The 14,330-nt window shown below is 34.7% G+C and overlaps 1 protein-coding gene across 1 annotated transcript in view; it reads right to left on the reverse strand.

Annotated features, from left to right (window-relative positions):
- Nucleotides 1–10,828, reverse strand: part of LOC148934603 (uncharacterized) — a 234,507-nt gene extending 223,679 nt beyond the window's left edge. The window contains exons 1-2 of the mRNA XM_089084615.1: nt 10,295–10,828; nt 8,946–9,352 (exon numbers count right to left, since the gene is read on the reverse strand). Of these exons, the coding sequence (XP_088940741.1) occupies nt 8,946–9,352; nt 10,295–10,594 (707 nt within the window). The 5' untranslated portion in view covers nt 10,595–10,828. The remainder of the gene's footprint in view (nt 1–8,945; nt 9,353–10,294) is intronic.
- Between the last annotated feature and the right edge of the window lie 3,502 nt (nt 10,829–14,330).

A 14,330-nucleotide genomic window follows, 5' to 3' on the forward strand; every position in this document is an offset into this window, starting at 1 on the left:
TCGTTCACCGGAGGGTCTTTGGAAGATTTCTACCTTTTTAAACAAAAAAAAAAATAAAGACTTCAGACTTTGTCATTTCAAACCTTATCCGTTGTGTGTGTGTGTGTGTGTGTGTGTGTGTGTGTGTGTGTGTGTGTGTGTGTGTGTGTGTGTGTGAGCGCGTACGTATGTGTATGTAGAGGTGTATGTGAAGGTAGAATGTTCGTTTGCTTGAGATCATTCGAAGATGAAGAAAATACGCAACGTAGGAACATTTCTCTCTCTCTCTCTCTCTCTCTCTCTCTCTCTCTCTCTCTCTCTCTCTCTCTCTCTCTCTCTCCCTCTCCCTCTCTCTCTCTCTCTCTCTCTCTTTCTCTCTTTCACACACACACACACCCATCCACCCACCCACCCACCCACCCACACACACACACACACACACACACACACACACACACACACACACACACACACACACACACACACACACACACACACACACACACACACACACCCCACCACCACATGCGCGCACGCGCGCACGCACGCATCAGCAAAGATTTAAGTCATTAAATATAAATATAACGAACCGCCTTTTCATCGATACGTGAATTATTAATTTCTTCATGCGCGGATACGTACATCGGGTAAGCCAGGTTTGGAGACAAAAGACGGCAAAGGCGAATATATGATATTAATTATTTATTTAAATATATTTTAGATATATTGATTGAGGCGCGGATATTTACAGCGAAGTTTATAATTTGATTTAGCGCACAGTTATTTACAGCGATGAATTACAATGGATTGGTACGCGGTTATTTACAGCGAGTTTTTACAATGTAATTATGCATGAGACTTATTATTGAGTTGTCAAAAAAGTCATAACGCATTTTTGTAACAGATGGCACTAATTTATTTTTGAAAATACTAAAGTCATCCGCATGTTATTGCTATATTATTGCTATGTCATTTGACAGCTGACAGTTCTAGCTCACTCTAAAAAAAAATTGAGCGATTTGGTTGAGTTTTGGAGATTTTATAATAAGTTGAGGATGGAAGATCAAACTGTGCATTTTCGCCATAAATTACTATTTTATTTCCGTAAAGAAAAGAACGCGTCAAGCTTGTGAAAAGTTGTGTAAGACGTACAAGAACGTCAGTACCAATGATGGTTCACGAAATTCCATGCTGGTTTTCACCTCAACGACGCTCCTCGGTCAGGAAGGCCCACCGAGGTTGATGATGACAAAATAAAGATATTGATTGAATCAAACCCATGTTACACGACACGAGAGATTGCAAAAACATTGAATATCTATCATTCAAGCGTTCATGATCACCTAAAGAAGCTGGGATAGGAAGCTGGCTTACGTAAGCAAGCTCGATATTTGGGTTCCTCATGAACTCAAAGAAATTCATTTGACGGTGCGTATAAACATCTGCGATATGTTCATTAAACGTGAAGAAAATGATTATTTTTTGAAGCAAATACTAATAACTGGTGATAACTGGTGATAAGAAGTGGATTGTTTACAACAATGTGGTGTGCAAACGGTCTTGGTCTCGACGTAATGATTCGCCTCAAACGACACATCAAAAGCAAATATACATCAGGGGAAGATTATGCTCTCAGTGCAGTGAGATTTTAAAGGTGTCATGTTTTTCAAATTTCTTTCCAAACCAAATAATCAATTCGAATGTCGACAATTGGACACTTTGAACAAATCCATCATCCAGAAACGTCCAGAGTTTGTTAATGGTAAAGGAGTTGTGTTCCATCACAACAACGCGAGACCACACACAAGTTTGACCACCCAACAAAAATTATTGGAGCTTGGATGGGATGTGTTGCCACACCCACCATACTCGCCTGACCTTGTGCCGTCAGACTTTCACTTGTTCGCTCTCTTCAAAACTCCTTACATGGTATAATGGTTTAATTCAGATGAGGCTGTCAAATCAGCATCTTGTTCAGCCGTGTTTCTCGCTGATAAAGACTTCTTCTACGAACGAGAAATTATGAAATTCACTGAAAAATGATAAAAGGTTATCGAACAAAACGGGCAATATATCATTGATTGATCTTTGTTCTTTATATAAATAAATGATCTTTGAAAAACATAAAAAATACGTCATAACTTTTCCAACAACCCAATACAATTGGTAAGCGGCAATGCGGATGCGTAGTCGGTTTTAGTGCGAACGCGGAGACGGTTCGGTGGATGCGTCGGTTGCGGCGCAGTCGCGAACGTGGACGCGGATCGGGTGCGGATTGTGACAACGGATTCGGTTGGTTTCGGCGCGGATGCGGATCGAATGCGGATTTTGATGGTCGGTTTCGACGCGGACGCGGACGCGGATCGGATCCTGATCTTTACGACGAGTGCGGTAGGTTTCAACGTGGTGGCGGTACGGTTCAGCGGTAGATCGATTAGTCGCGGACGCGGTCAATCGCGGACGCGAATGCGGATCGCGGAAGACGAGTCGGTGGCGACCGCTCGCGACAGCGAACGTACTATCGTGTTCGGCCATGAAAGCCCAGAAACACCTGGCGGAGGCGATTGCCTTTTCGCTGTATTATTCGGGTGGCGAAGAAGGTATTGATGCCAGTAACTTCTGGCTGAGACAGCGAACACGTTACCTTGAGTTTTCCCAGTAAGCGAAGATTCGGAGATTCGGAAGGAGACGAAGAGCTCTTGGCCAGTAACTCCTAGCTGGGACTGTACTCGCAACCTCTTCTCGGCCTTTTCTTTATCGGGATCGGAGTCGGTTTCATGTATGCGAACCCGGCGGAGGATTCCGAGAATCTGTTCGAATTTCAATCGAATCAGGCTTTTTATCCCCCACGGATAATTCGGTCAATTTTGGAAAGATTTGGGTCGATTTGCGGATATTATTTTACTCCCTAATTATTGGAATAAAAATAACAATAAGTTGTTTGTCACTGTATAAGAATCAAATTTCACGTTCGCCTTCCGGGTGCGCTCGAACATTTCCGCCGCGACACGTTATGTAACGCGGGTTCCTACGTATGGGCCATGATGAATTATGCTCAAATTCAAGAGGATTTGTCGCCGCTTATATTTTTGTTCGGCGGATGGACGCTAATAGAAACGCTAGGATGCATCGTTACAAAAATCATCATTACAAATATTGAGATTGATAAACCGTATGGTCTTTATTTCTGCTGATACACACATACACTCACATATGCAAGTACGATGCGTAAATTCCAATTAGTAACCTTGCTACGATGCACATCGAGTAACCAACTGAGTAAAAATGCATAGGTAACTTTGACACACTGTAATTCCACGAAAAAAATCGTGCAAGCCTTAATTTTTTTTAGTTCACAAAATAAGGTTTATATCTTATGATGATTACTACGTTTGAGAAGAAAATTCCTTCGAGCCGGTAGAATAAATTAAATTATTGCAATCTTTTTGAAAATATAACACGTCCTTATTTAAAAAAAAATGACATGAGAAAAAGAAAATAAATTCAAAGGAAGATGAATGTTCCTTAAAGTATAGATTTTATCCTTGACATGCAAGAACAAATTTTTCAATTTTTCATTTTTTTAATTTTAACTGAGTTATTTATAATTTTTTGTTGAGTTATGCTTATTTAAAAGTTATGCCAAATTTTGATATAAATTTACCTATAATTTATATCGAATTTTGTTGGCAAGTGTATTTGTCAATATTTAAAATATATGTTAATAATAGCGCTATATATTAGGTGTACAAAAAAGTTCTGAGCTTTTTTTTGTAAAATTCAATCTTTATTCAAAAACAAACAAAAAAAAATCTTTATTCAAAAAAATATTAATCAGCGAAATATTCCCCGTTTGCATCAACGACCTTTTGCCATCTTTCGGGTAGCTTGCGAATTCCTTGACGATAGAAACTCACCGGCTTCGAAGCGATAAAGTCATCAATGCATTTTCGTATCTCTTCAAATCTCACGAAATGTGTATCAGTCAAATGATGCTGCAGCGACCAGAATAGATAGTAATCGGAAGACACCATGTCTGGGTTATACGCCGCGTGCGGGAGAAGTTCCCAGCCTAACGCAAAGATATGGTCCTGAGTCGTTTTCGCAACATGTGGTCGGGTATTGTCATGAAGCAAGATCATCTTACGACGTCCTTGGTCAGTAAATGGCCTTTCTTCTTCTAATGCATCGCTCAAATTGGTCAATTGTTGTTGGTAGCGGTCTGCCATGATTGTTTCACCCGGTTGTAACAACTCGTAATACAACATACCTTTCCAATCTCACCAGGTACAGAACAAAACTTTTTTGGCGTGGATATTGGGCTTTGGCATCGATGTCGAAGGTTGACCAGGGTCAACCCATGATTTTTTACGTTTAGGGTTATCATAAAGAATCCACTTTTCATCGCCTGTAATGATTTTGTGCAGAAAATCTTTTTTTCGAAACTTTGAAAGCAAAGTGAGTGCAGTATCACACCGACGATTTTTATTGTCTTCGGACAATTCATGCGGAATCCATCTGCCTTTCCCATCGTATGTAAATGTACGGAAATGGTTTGCTGCGTAACGCCAAGCTGTTCTGCAAGCTCCTTTTCAGTTTGCGCAGAGTTTATATCCAGCAGTGCTTGCAATTCGTCCGTTTCAATTTTTTGAGAGCGTCCAGCACGCGGTTCATCTTCAAGACTGAAATCTCGTTGGCAAAATTTTTGATACCATCTTTTATATGTAGTATGACTTACAGCGTTCTCTCCATATGCAGCACAAATCATTGCAATATTCAGCAGCCTTTTTCTTCAGATGAAACGCGAAGTGGATGGAAAATCGAATATGCTCTTTTGTTATTGTCATCGTGAACACTACTAATTTTTGAGGTTGTGCAGCAAACGCCAAACCGGCATTTTAGAAGGCTAAATGTCAACGCTTTAAAATCGCAAAAGAGCGGGAAGATATATAAAATTTAAATTATTATTTCGGTTGTATGAAATCTAAAGCTCAGAATTTTTTTGTACATCTAATATTTTAATTGGATTATTATTTTTGATTATTATGGTCGTTGATTCATCATTAGATTCTTCCGATTCTTGAATTATATGCGGCTTTCCTAATTCTAATCTGCACTAGTATTGTTTATTAGCATTGAGCTCTTACTGTTAGTCAATGCTGAGGTCAATAGTGCTACCAACTCTGGCAATAGTGCCCTAGTATTAACTGAAAAAAATTTTAACCAATAGTTGATAGCAGGATCGGTTAAGCTTAGTTTCATTGTAATATCGAGCGATCCTATATGGGATCTTACGCTTATATAGATATCTATGTTTTCAGTTAACATTTTTGTATAATATCTGACAAATTAATAAATTGTTATGTTTTATTTATTATCAAAAATAAGGAGTATCTGAGTCAATTCTGTTCAACTCTGACATCCGGCGAACTAACTTCACGCATTCAAGAAATACGGCAAAATTGATAATCGTTTTATACTTTAATACAGCTTGAAATTAGTTGCACATTTCGGCCCGATTTTGGAGGCTTCCCCCATCACCAGTCAGCGACCGAGCCTACGAACGGCTGTGCCTCAGGAGCGTCGCCGTATGAGCAATATGCTATCCATACGCCTATTGCCTCAAACTGTCTCTTAGATATCTTCTTTGCTAAATTATTTTTATTTTTATAAATAACTAAAACGTTGAATTTTTCATTAATATACTTCTATTTCTTATTAATATACTATATTGTATTTTATTTATGGCTGTTTTATTTTAAAATATAATAGGTTAAATATCAAAAAATATAAAAGATATGGAAAAATATTTCAGAGTTAAAGCTTTGAGGGGAAAAGATGATGACATTATTAATTTCATTGTAAATAGCGCCATTTTCGAGATTTTTTTATGATTGATCATTTTTTTAAATGAAATCATATATTTTTTGTTATACAATATGATTTCTCTAGTTATTCTGGACGTAAAAATATTATATATATATATATATATATATATATATATATATATATAAGGCACATTATAATATTAAGGCATAAATAACAAAAAGTTACTTTACGAGATATTTTGTTTTTTTTTTATCTTATTTCATCATATTTTGATGTAAAACATAAAATAAATTAATTTTTTGGTAAATATATCTTAATATTTTTCTGCACAGAATAATGAGATGAATCAATTGATGTAAAGTTGCTTTTCAATAGTTGCTTTTGAAAAAAACATGCGTAATTGCAAACAGCAAAATGCATAACTTTTTTTTGGAAAACAACTGTGTTTTCTTTACACCAATTAATTTATCTCATTATTCTGTGCACAAGTATTAAGATACATTTGCCAGGAAATGATTAGTTTATAAAATATTTATTTTTATGTCAAAATATGACGGAATAAAATACGAAATATTTCGTAAACTATTGATTTTTTCATACATGTGTCTTAATACTTTTATATCCAAAAGAACTAGAAGATATTATGTAAAATCATATTATGTAACAAAAAATATATGATATCATTTAAAAAAATGATGACCATAAAAAATCTCGAAAGTACTTACAATTTAATTAATAATGTTATTATTTTTTCCTTTCAAAGCTATAAAACTTTTGTCTGAAACATTTTATATTTTTTGAGATATTTGACTTATTACGTTTGAAATAAAACATCCATAAATTAAGCACAATGTAGTATATTAATTAATAAGAAATATATTAATAGAAAATTCAACGTTTTGTTATGTCGTGACGACTGCACGATTCTTCTCTTTCGGGTATCAGTTATTAAAATTTAATTAAGCGGATAAACGGATGACATATGTTCTGTTGAGGAGCACTTACATCGCGACGATTACGCGACTGATCTCTTCCGAGGTCAGTTATTAGAATTCGGCTAAGCGGATAATCCTAATCACAGAAGAATGACACGTATACAGATGTTTTTCCTCAACAGAATCATATATATATATAGTGTATAAAATATAGAAGTGTATAGTATATAGTATATAGAAGTGAGATTGCGTGCCTTTAAGGGTGCTATATACACTTCTTATATATACAGTTATATATATACACTTCTTTTCATTCAGCTAAAGGTTTTCAATCGTTAGTTTTTATCAGTAATCAATCGGTGTTAGTCGAAAAATATATTTTTACCAAGTGCAAGTGATCAAGTTTTCTGGCGACACTGCTTCATCATCTCACAGGTTCCAAGTTCTCGGCATTCCAGCTAAATAACAATAAGTTTAATTACATATAGTTCTCTAATAATAACCTTTGGGTCTCTTTTCCTTGTATTTTCTTATTTCTCTTACATCCTCTGCCGTTTCTTCTTACATTTCTATTCCCCTTTCTCTCTCTTTTTCTCTTTGCTTTGGCCGTCGGATCTCCCAGGCTCTCTATGCGTTGCGGAACACTCAGCCGGTTTATGGCCGCCGAATAATTCGGCAAAATCTGCTTCTTCTCTGTTTTCTTCGGCCGTCGTATCTCTCGGGCTCCCTATGCGTTGCGGAGCACTCAGCAGGTTCATGGCCATCGAATAAGTTGGGAAATCTACCCCTTTCACATTTTTCTCTTTCTCTTCTTCATTTCTCTCCTCTGTCGGACCTCTCGGCTTCCCGGCATATTTCGGAGACAGCTTAAAGTTTACGGCCAACCATACTTCTCTCACACTCCAACGATTTCGCTCACTTATCCGTTTCCTCCAGTGAAATTTACATCATCTCTCTTTCTGACGCTCAAAGACGAAGGCGAGCCCTGAAGAGACTCCTTTATCGTCGCAACAAGCGAGCTCGTCGATCAGCCAACAGTCTCTCGGCAAGGACTTCCGTTTCTACGATTTCTACACGAACAGACGAAATCACCCAGCCAAGTTGCCCAGCCAAGAATCTTTATTCACCTGGCATATCCCCTCCTTCCTACTCCTCGATCAGACCATCAGAGGCTGGGTCACCCTCAGATTTCAGCGCACTCTTTCCAGAATGCCATGACCCAGATTTAAAACATCCCAATTTCCTCAACAAAGAGTTCCTGGACGAGTTCTGTGAACTCCGAACTCCTTCCCCCCTTCCTCTAGACCTCGCCACTAGAAATCCGACCCCCTCTCTGAAACATGCACGTACACACATAGATATCAAAGTATAAATTTAATTGTATAGAATAATCAAATGTAGGATAATTATAGTACATAGACAAATATATAAATATATTTGAATTCGTACATAAAAACTGAATAATGCATCCGCAATTTTTAAAATATTCAATCGTACGTTATATAAATCTCCGTTTCTTTAATCAAAAGACATTTGTAACACTTTTCTTTTTTATTGATTAAATGTAAACATAAAATAACTTGAAACAAAAATAACTTGAACGTTCCCTATTATTTGAACTACTTCCCTCTCGTTACCTCGATGCTTAGGAATCACACTGGGTCTCATCCTGGGGCCGATTAAAGAGATTAAATTCTCTGACCCTGAAAATGGACCGACGGGCGCACGTCTTGGAGTCAGAGTCATAGCGTAGACAGCACGTTAACTTGCACTCCTGGACCACATAATTGTATGCTCGGTTCATGATTTTCCACTAACGAGAGTAAACTCAACTACAAGAACGTTTGATGCATCCTTCCGCCCCAACAATCCATAAAAGTATTTATCCGGGGTGAACGTAACAGTTTTATTTATTTATAAAAATAAAAATAATTTAGCAAAGAAGATTTAAGCGACAATTTGGAGTAAAAGGCATATGGATAGCATGTTTCTCATACCAGGACTCTCCTGAGGCACAGCCGTTCGGTCGCCTTGGCCGCTGAGCCTCGAGCGGTAGAGAAAGCTTCTGAAATTGGATTGAAGTGTGCAACTAATTCCGAGTGCTGCTCTCATATGATATAATCATAGATGATAATATAATCGTTTCATAATTGGAACTTATTAAATCACTGAAAAAGCAAAAGTTTTATTTTCAACACTTACCATATTATTTCTTGATGTTTTTTAACACACGATATAATATGAATCTCATTAGTAGCTTGCTCTATTTCGAAGGATAACATTTGTAATCTAGCTGTAGAATAAAATAAAAGAACGGCAATCATAACATCGACTCCAAGACATAGAACAGTATGAGCAACTATAAATATCTGCATGATATAAAGAATAAATTTTCGTAATAATGGTTCCGTTGAAAATGGATACCACACGGCTATAGGTAATTCCAAAGGCATAAATAAAGGGGCACAAATAACGGTAACCCCTGCCATAATGAAAGATATTGCAACAAACAAGATGAACGTTGCATAACGATCTACATATTTTTGTAGAATAACTTTTTCACGATCGCTTGAAGCTTTTATAAATTTCTCGATATTTAACAGAAGAATCTAAAATATAACAGATTGATGACAGAATTCGAAATATAATTTAAAATAATTTAAGGCATTAAAGAAAAATAAAAAGGAAACTATTTTCATTGAATCAGAATTATATAAATATAAAAATTCATAGCACATGTTTTACTTTTACGGATAGCAAGAACATTTTAAACGTATGATTTAATAATCATTCTATAATTCAAAATCTATAATTCAAAATTTTAATTAAGTATTGTTAGAAAATCGTCATATATGCACATGCTCTCACGCGCGTGCACGTCGCACGCATGTACGTATACACAGAAGAGAGATATAAACTTGTGACGATGTAGTCACAAGTTATCACATCTAATATCTGGCTAATACTAATGACAGTATCGTAATTTTCAAGTCTCATAATTTGAAATGTACTTAATGAAAAAGTACTTTATTGTAATGTAATGTAATGTAAAATATATTTATAATACGTTTCTCAAAATTTTCGATATAATTAAATTTTAAGTATTATCATTTTTTTCCTTTAAATTATCCACATACAATTATAATTACATTTTATATTTGCTTAGGACATTGCCAAATAGTTGGAAAGTTATCGATTTGAACTATTATGTCCAATGGACTTCACGATTCTTTTCTTTTCTAAAATATGAGATTAACATAACTTTTTTATCCTACAGCAAAGAAGATTGATCTTTGCTTTTCTGATCTTTTTCTTTTTTGTTAATAAAATATTATTGCAAAAATTTACACACACACACACACACACACACACACACACACACACACACACACACACACACACACACACACACACACACACACACACACACACACACACACACACACACACACACACGTAATCTTTATTACTTATTAAATAAATTATCGTAAAGATACAATTATTAATACAGTTATTAGCATTTGAAAAACATTTTTAATAAATATTTTTACCTGTAATTGTCTTTTTTTAATTCTACACAAAATTGAATTCAAAATGGCTTCTATTACGGCAGCCGCATGAGACACATTTTTCATCATTATACCGATATCATCATTTCGACTATTATATATGCTTATTATCATTGGTATCCACACTGCCATCAATATAAAGATAGCAACATAATAATAAAAGTTGCGAAGAAAGAGTTCAATTTTTCCTATATTTGGTTGCGGTGGCCACGTATTTGTAAAAATACCAAATAATCGAAGAATATAAAACATTTTCTGAAATTTTAGATGAATAGTTGCCATATCGTAGTATCAATTCTCCTCACTCAAAATATTCTCGATAACTGTAATGTATTAATTAGTATTTCGAGGAAATACTGCAGGAAGAGGAGTAGTAGTAAGCCGTATAATACAATCAATACTACATTAATGATTTGTTGGCAAACGTTTGTTTCGTAGTAATTAATACCTACACAAGTGTGGGAAATAAACTTAGAATATAGGCATGCATAAACTTTCCAATTTGCAATAAGTATCCATCCTATTATTAATTCGCTTCTAGTTCTGCTACTTTGTAATTTATATAATTTTATAGTAACACAAATTACTGCTTTATTCACTGTTCTATTTGATCAGAAATTTATAGCTTTATTTAAACATGTACTAAATAAAAAAATGTGTTATATAATGTATGGTATTTTACAGTTTAAATAGCAATAGCTTTGAAAACTATAATAAGATTTAATAAAGAGGAATTAAATGATTGATTTGACAATTTAACCTGTAAACAGAAAATAATTGCCAAAGTAAAGAACGAAACATAGGTTCGAAAAATTCGTCAATTTTATTCTAAAAATTAACATAAGTTGTAATCTTACGCTTTCTGGGTCATTAAATATCACAACAAATTTATTTTTTATAAAAAAGTAAAAAAAGTAGCTAAGTGTACGCGCAGTGTGTATGTGAAAAATTGTTAAATGAAAGTGTTAGTTTTTAATGAAAAAAAAGTTTTGCAGAATTTCTTTTTATAAAAAATGGAATATAAATAATATATATTTGTATCGATTAAAAACTTTTTCTTCCAACCCAAGTGATAAGTTATTTTATTTAATTCTCTTTTAAAATTTTATTATTAATTATTAGCGCCAATTATCTTCTTAAAAAATAAAAACGAAATTGAAGACGCACATATTTGCAAGAATTTTTATATTTTAATTCAAGTATTATATTACAAAATTATGCAATCTTATGTCGCATGTTCAAATAATATATAATACTCAACTTAAATAATATGCATTATTTATATAAAAGATTTGATATCAGAGAAATGGCACCAAGTTAAGGTTACATTATCTCGAAAATTCAATATTTAATTATTTTTAAAAAATAAAATCCAAGTAATAAATATCAATTAAAAACTTTTCCTCTCAATTCAAGTGATAATTGCTATTTTATTTAATTATCTCTTAAAATTTTATTCATCAATCACTGGCTTCAGTTATATCATTACAAAATTATCTTTTTAGAAAAAGGTAAAAAATGGTGTCAAGTAAAGGAACATACGTGCTCTACGAGCAGAGATATTACTATACAAAGTCTGATTCATAAATTTTTACTTTAAGAAACGTCATCATTATTACTTGTATAAAAAATTTGATATCAATAACTGGCGCCAAGTTATAATCCTGTAAAGCTATAATCCTGTAACTATAAGTCCACCTTAGCCAAATTATATATTATTCATTTGTATAAAAGATTTGATATATGACTATTTTTAAAAAATAAAATCCAAGCGGTAGTATCTTTAATTTAAAAATAATAAAAACCAAATGATATGTATATCTTTTTACACATTCAAGATTTTCTTTTTTAACTCAAGTGATCGTGGTCGACTTGCATAATAAAAATATTTTCATTTTTTTGCTACATGTCCCACAAGCGGAAATATTGTTATGCAAAATCCGATTTGGAAATTTTTATTTTAAGAAACGTCATCATTACCCGGTTCTCTACGCTTACCGTCATCGCCCGGTTCTCTACGGTTGCAATTTCTGTCACGGAGACGCCACTGTCCAATATATGTATGCACCAGCGAGAATGGTGTTTGTGCGCTCGGCATGCGGTCGCTATATATATTAGGTATACAAAAAAGTTCTGAGCTTTTTTTTGTAAAAATCAATTTTTATTCAAAAACAAATAAAAAAATATTAATCAGCGAAATATTTCCCGTTTGCATCAACGATTTTTTGCCATCTTTCGGGTAGCTTGCGAATTTCTTGACGATAGAAGCTCACCGACTTCGAAGCGATAAAGTCATCAATGCATTTTCGTATCTCTTCAAATCTCACGAAATGTGTATCAGCCAAATGATGCTGCAGCGATCGGAATAGATAGTAATCGGAAGGCGCCATGTCTGGGCTATACGCCGCATGCGGGAGAAGTTCCCAGCCTAACGCAAAGATATGGTTCTGAGTCGCTTTCGCAACATGTGGTCGAGCATTGTCATGAAGCAAGATTACTTTATGACGTCCTTGGCCAGTAAATGGCCTCTTTTCTTCTAATGCATCGCTCAAATTGGTCAATTGTTGTTGGTAGCGGTCTGCCGTGATTGTTTTACCCGGTTGTAACAACTCGTAATACAACACACCTTTCCAATCCCACCAGATACAGAGCAAAACCTTCTTGGCGTGGATATTGGGCTTTGGCGTCGAAGTTGAAGGTTGACCAGGGTCAACTCATGATTTTCTACGTTTAGGCTTATCATAAAGAATCCACTTTTTATCACCTGTAATGATTTTGTGCAGGAAATCTTTTTTCCGGAACTTTGAAAGCAAAGTGAGTGTGCAGTGTCACGCCGACGATTTTTGTTGTCTTCGGACAATTCATGCGGAACCCATCTGCCTTCCTTCTGAACCTTTCCCATCGTATGTAAACGTACGGAAATGGTTTGCTGCGTAACGCCAAGCTGTTCTGCAAGCTCCTTTTCAGTTTGCGTAAAGTTTATATTCAGCAGTGCTTGCAATTCGTCCGTTTCAATCTTTTGCGGGCGTCCAGCACGCGGTTCATCTTCAAGACTGAAATCTCCTTGACGAAATTTTTGTTACCATCTTTTACAGTAGTATGTAGTATGACTTACAGCATTCTCTCCATATGCAGCACAAATCATTGCAGTGACTTCAGCAGCATTTTTCTTTAGATGAAACGCGAAGTGGATGGAAAATCGAATATGCTCTTTTGTTATTGCTATCGTGAACACTACTGATTTTTGAGGTTATGTGCATCAAACGCCAAACCGTATGGCATTTTAGAAAGCCAAATGTCAACGCTTTAAAACCGCAAAAGGGCGGGAAGATATGTAAAATTTAAATTGTTATTTCGGTTGTATGAAATCTAAAGCATAGAACTTTTTTGTAGTGAATTAGTTTAGTTTTGTTAAATAAAGGTTTTATATGCCAGTAGGTATATATATATTTAATTGATTGATTTATTTTTAAATTTGATTTATTTGGTGGAATAATTAATTTAATTTAATGAAATAAGTTTATTTTGGATATAATTTATTTAATAGAAAATTTGTTGAAAAACTAGGATTAGATACCCTATTATTTAAACTAAATATTATGGAACTGGTGATTAAATGTATAATCATTAAAATTACACCTAATAATAAAAATGTATAATAAGTAACACAATATGAAAATATGGATACAGATTTTACATATTTTCAAATTTTTATTTATATTTAATTTTTATTCGCAGAAGTTTCTGTTACGTCCAAGCTTCTGTTATCCAAGGAAAATTGAAAAATTGAGAATTAAGAATTAAAAATATGAATAGAGTACGAATGAATTCGGAACAGCTGCTCTCTCGAAAGCCAAGTATGGAAATGTGATTCTTCGAATCCAAGCGTACTGATAAGTCACGGCACTAGGTCAGCAATACGACAATGATGCTGCTCCGTAGACGTGCGCTGGTCAGTCGTTGTCTAGTCAAGAAATTTAATTCCTTTTACCAGGGACAGACCTTTTTTTTTACGAGA

The sequence above is a fragment of the Pogonomyrmex barbatus genome, unplaced genomic scaffold (assembly GCF_055798465.1).
Source record: "Pogonomyrmex barbatus isolate J1 unplaced genomic scaffold, ASM5579846v1 scaffold9, whole genome shotgun sequence".
Lineage (NCBI taxonomy): Eukaryota > Metazoa > Arthropoda > Insecta > Hymenoptera > Formicidae > Pogonomyrmex > Pogonomyrmex barbatus.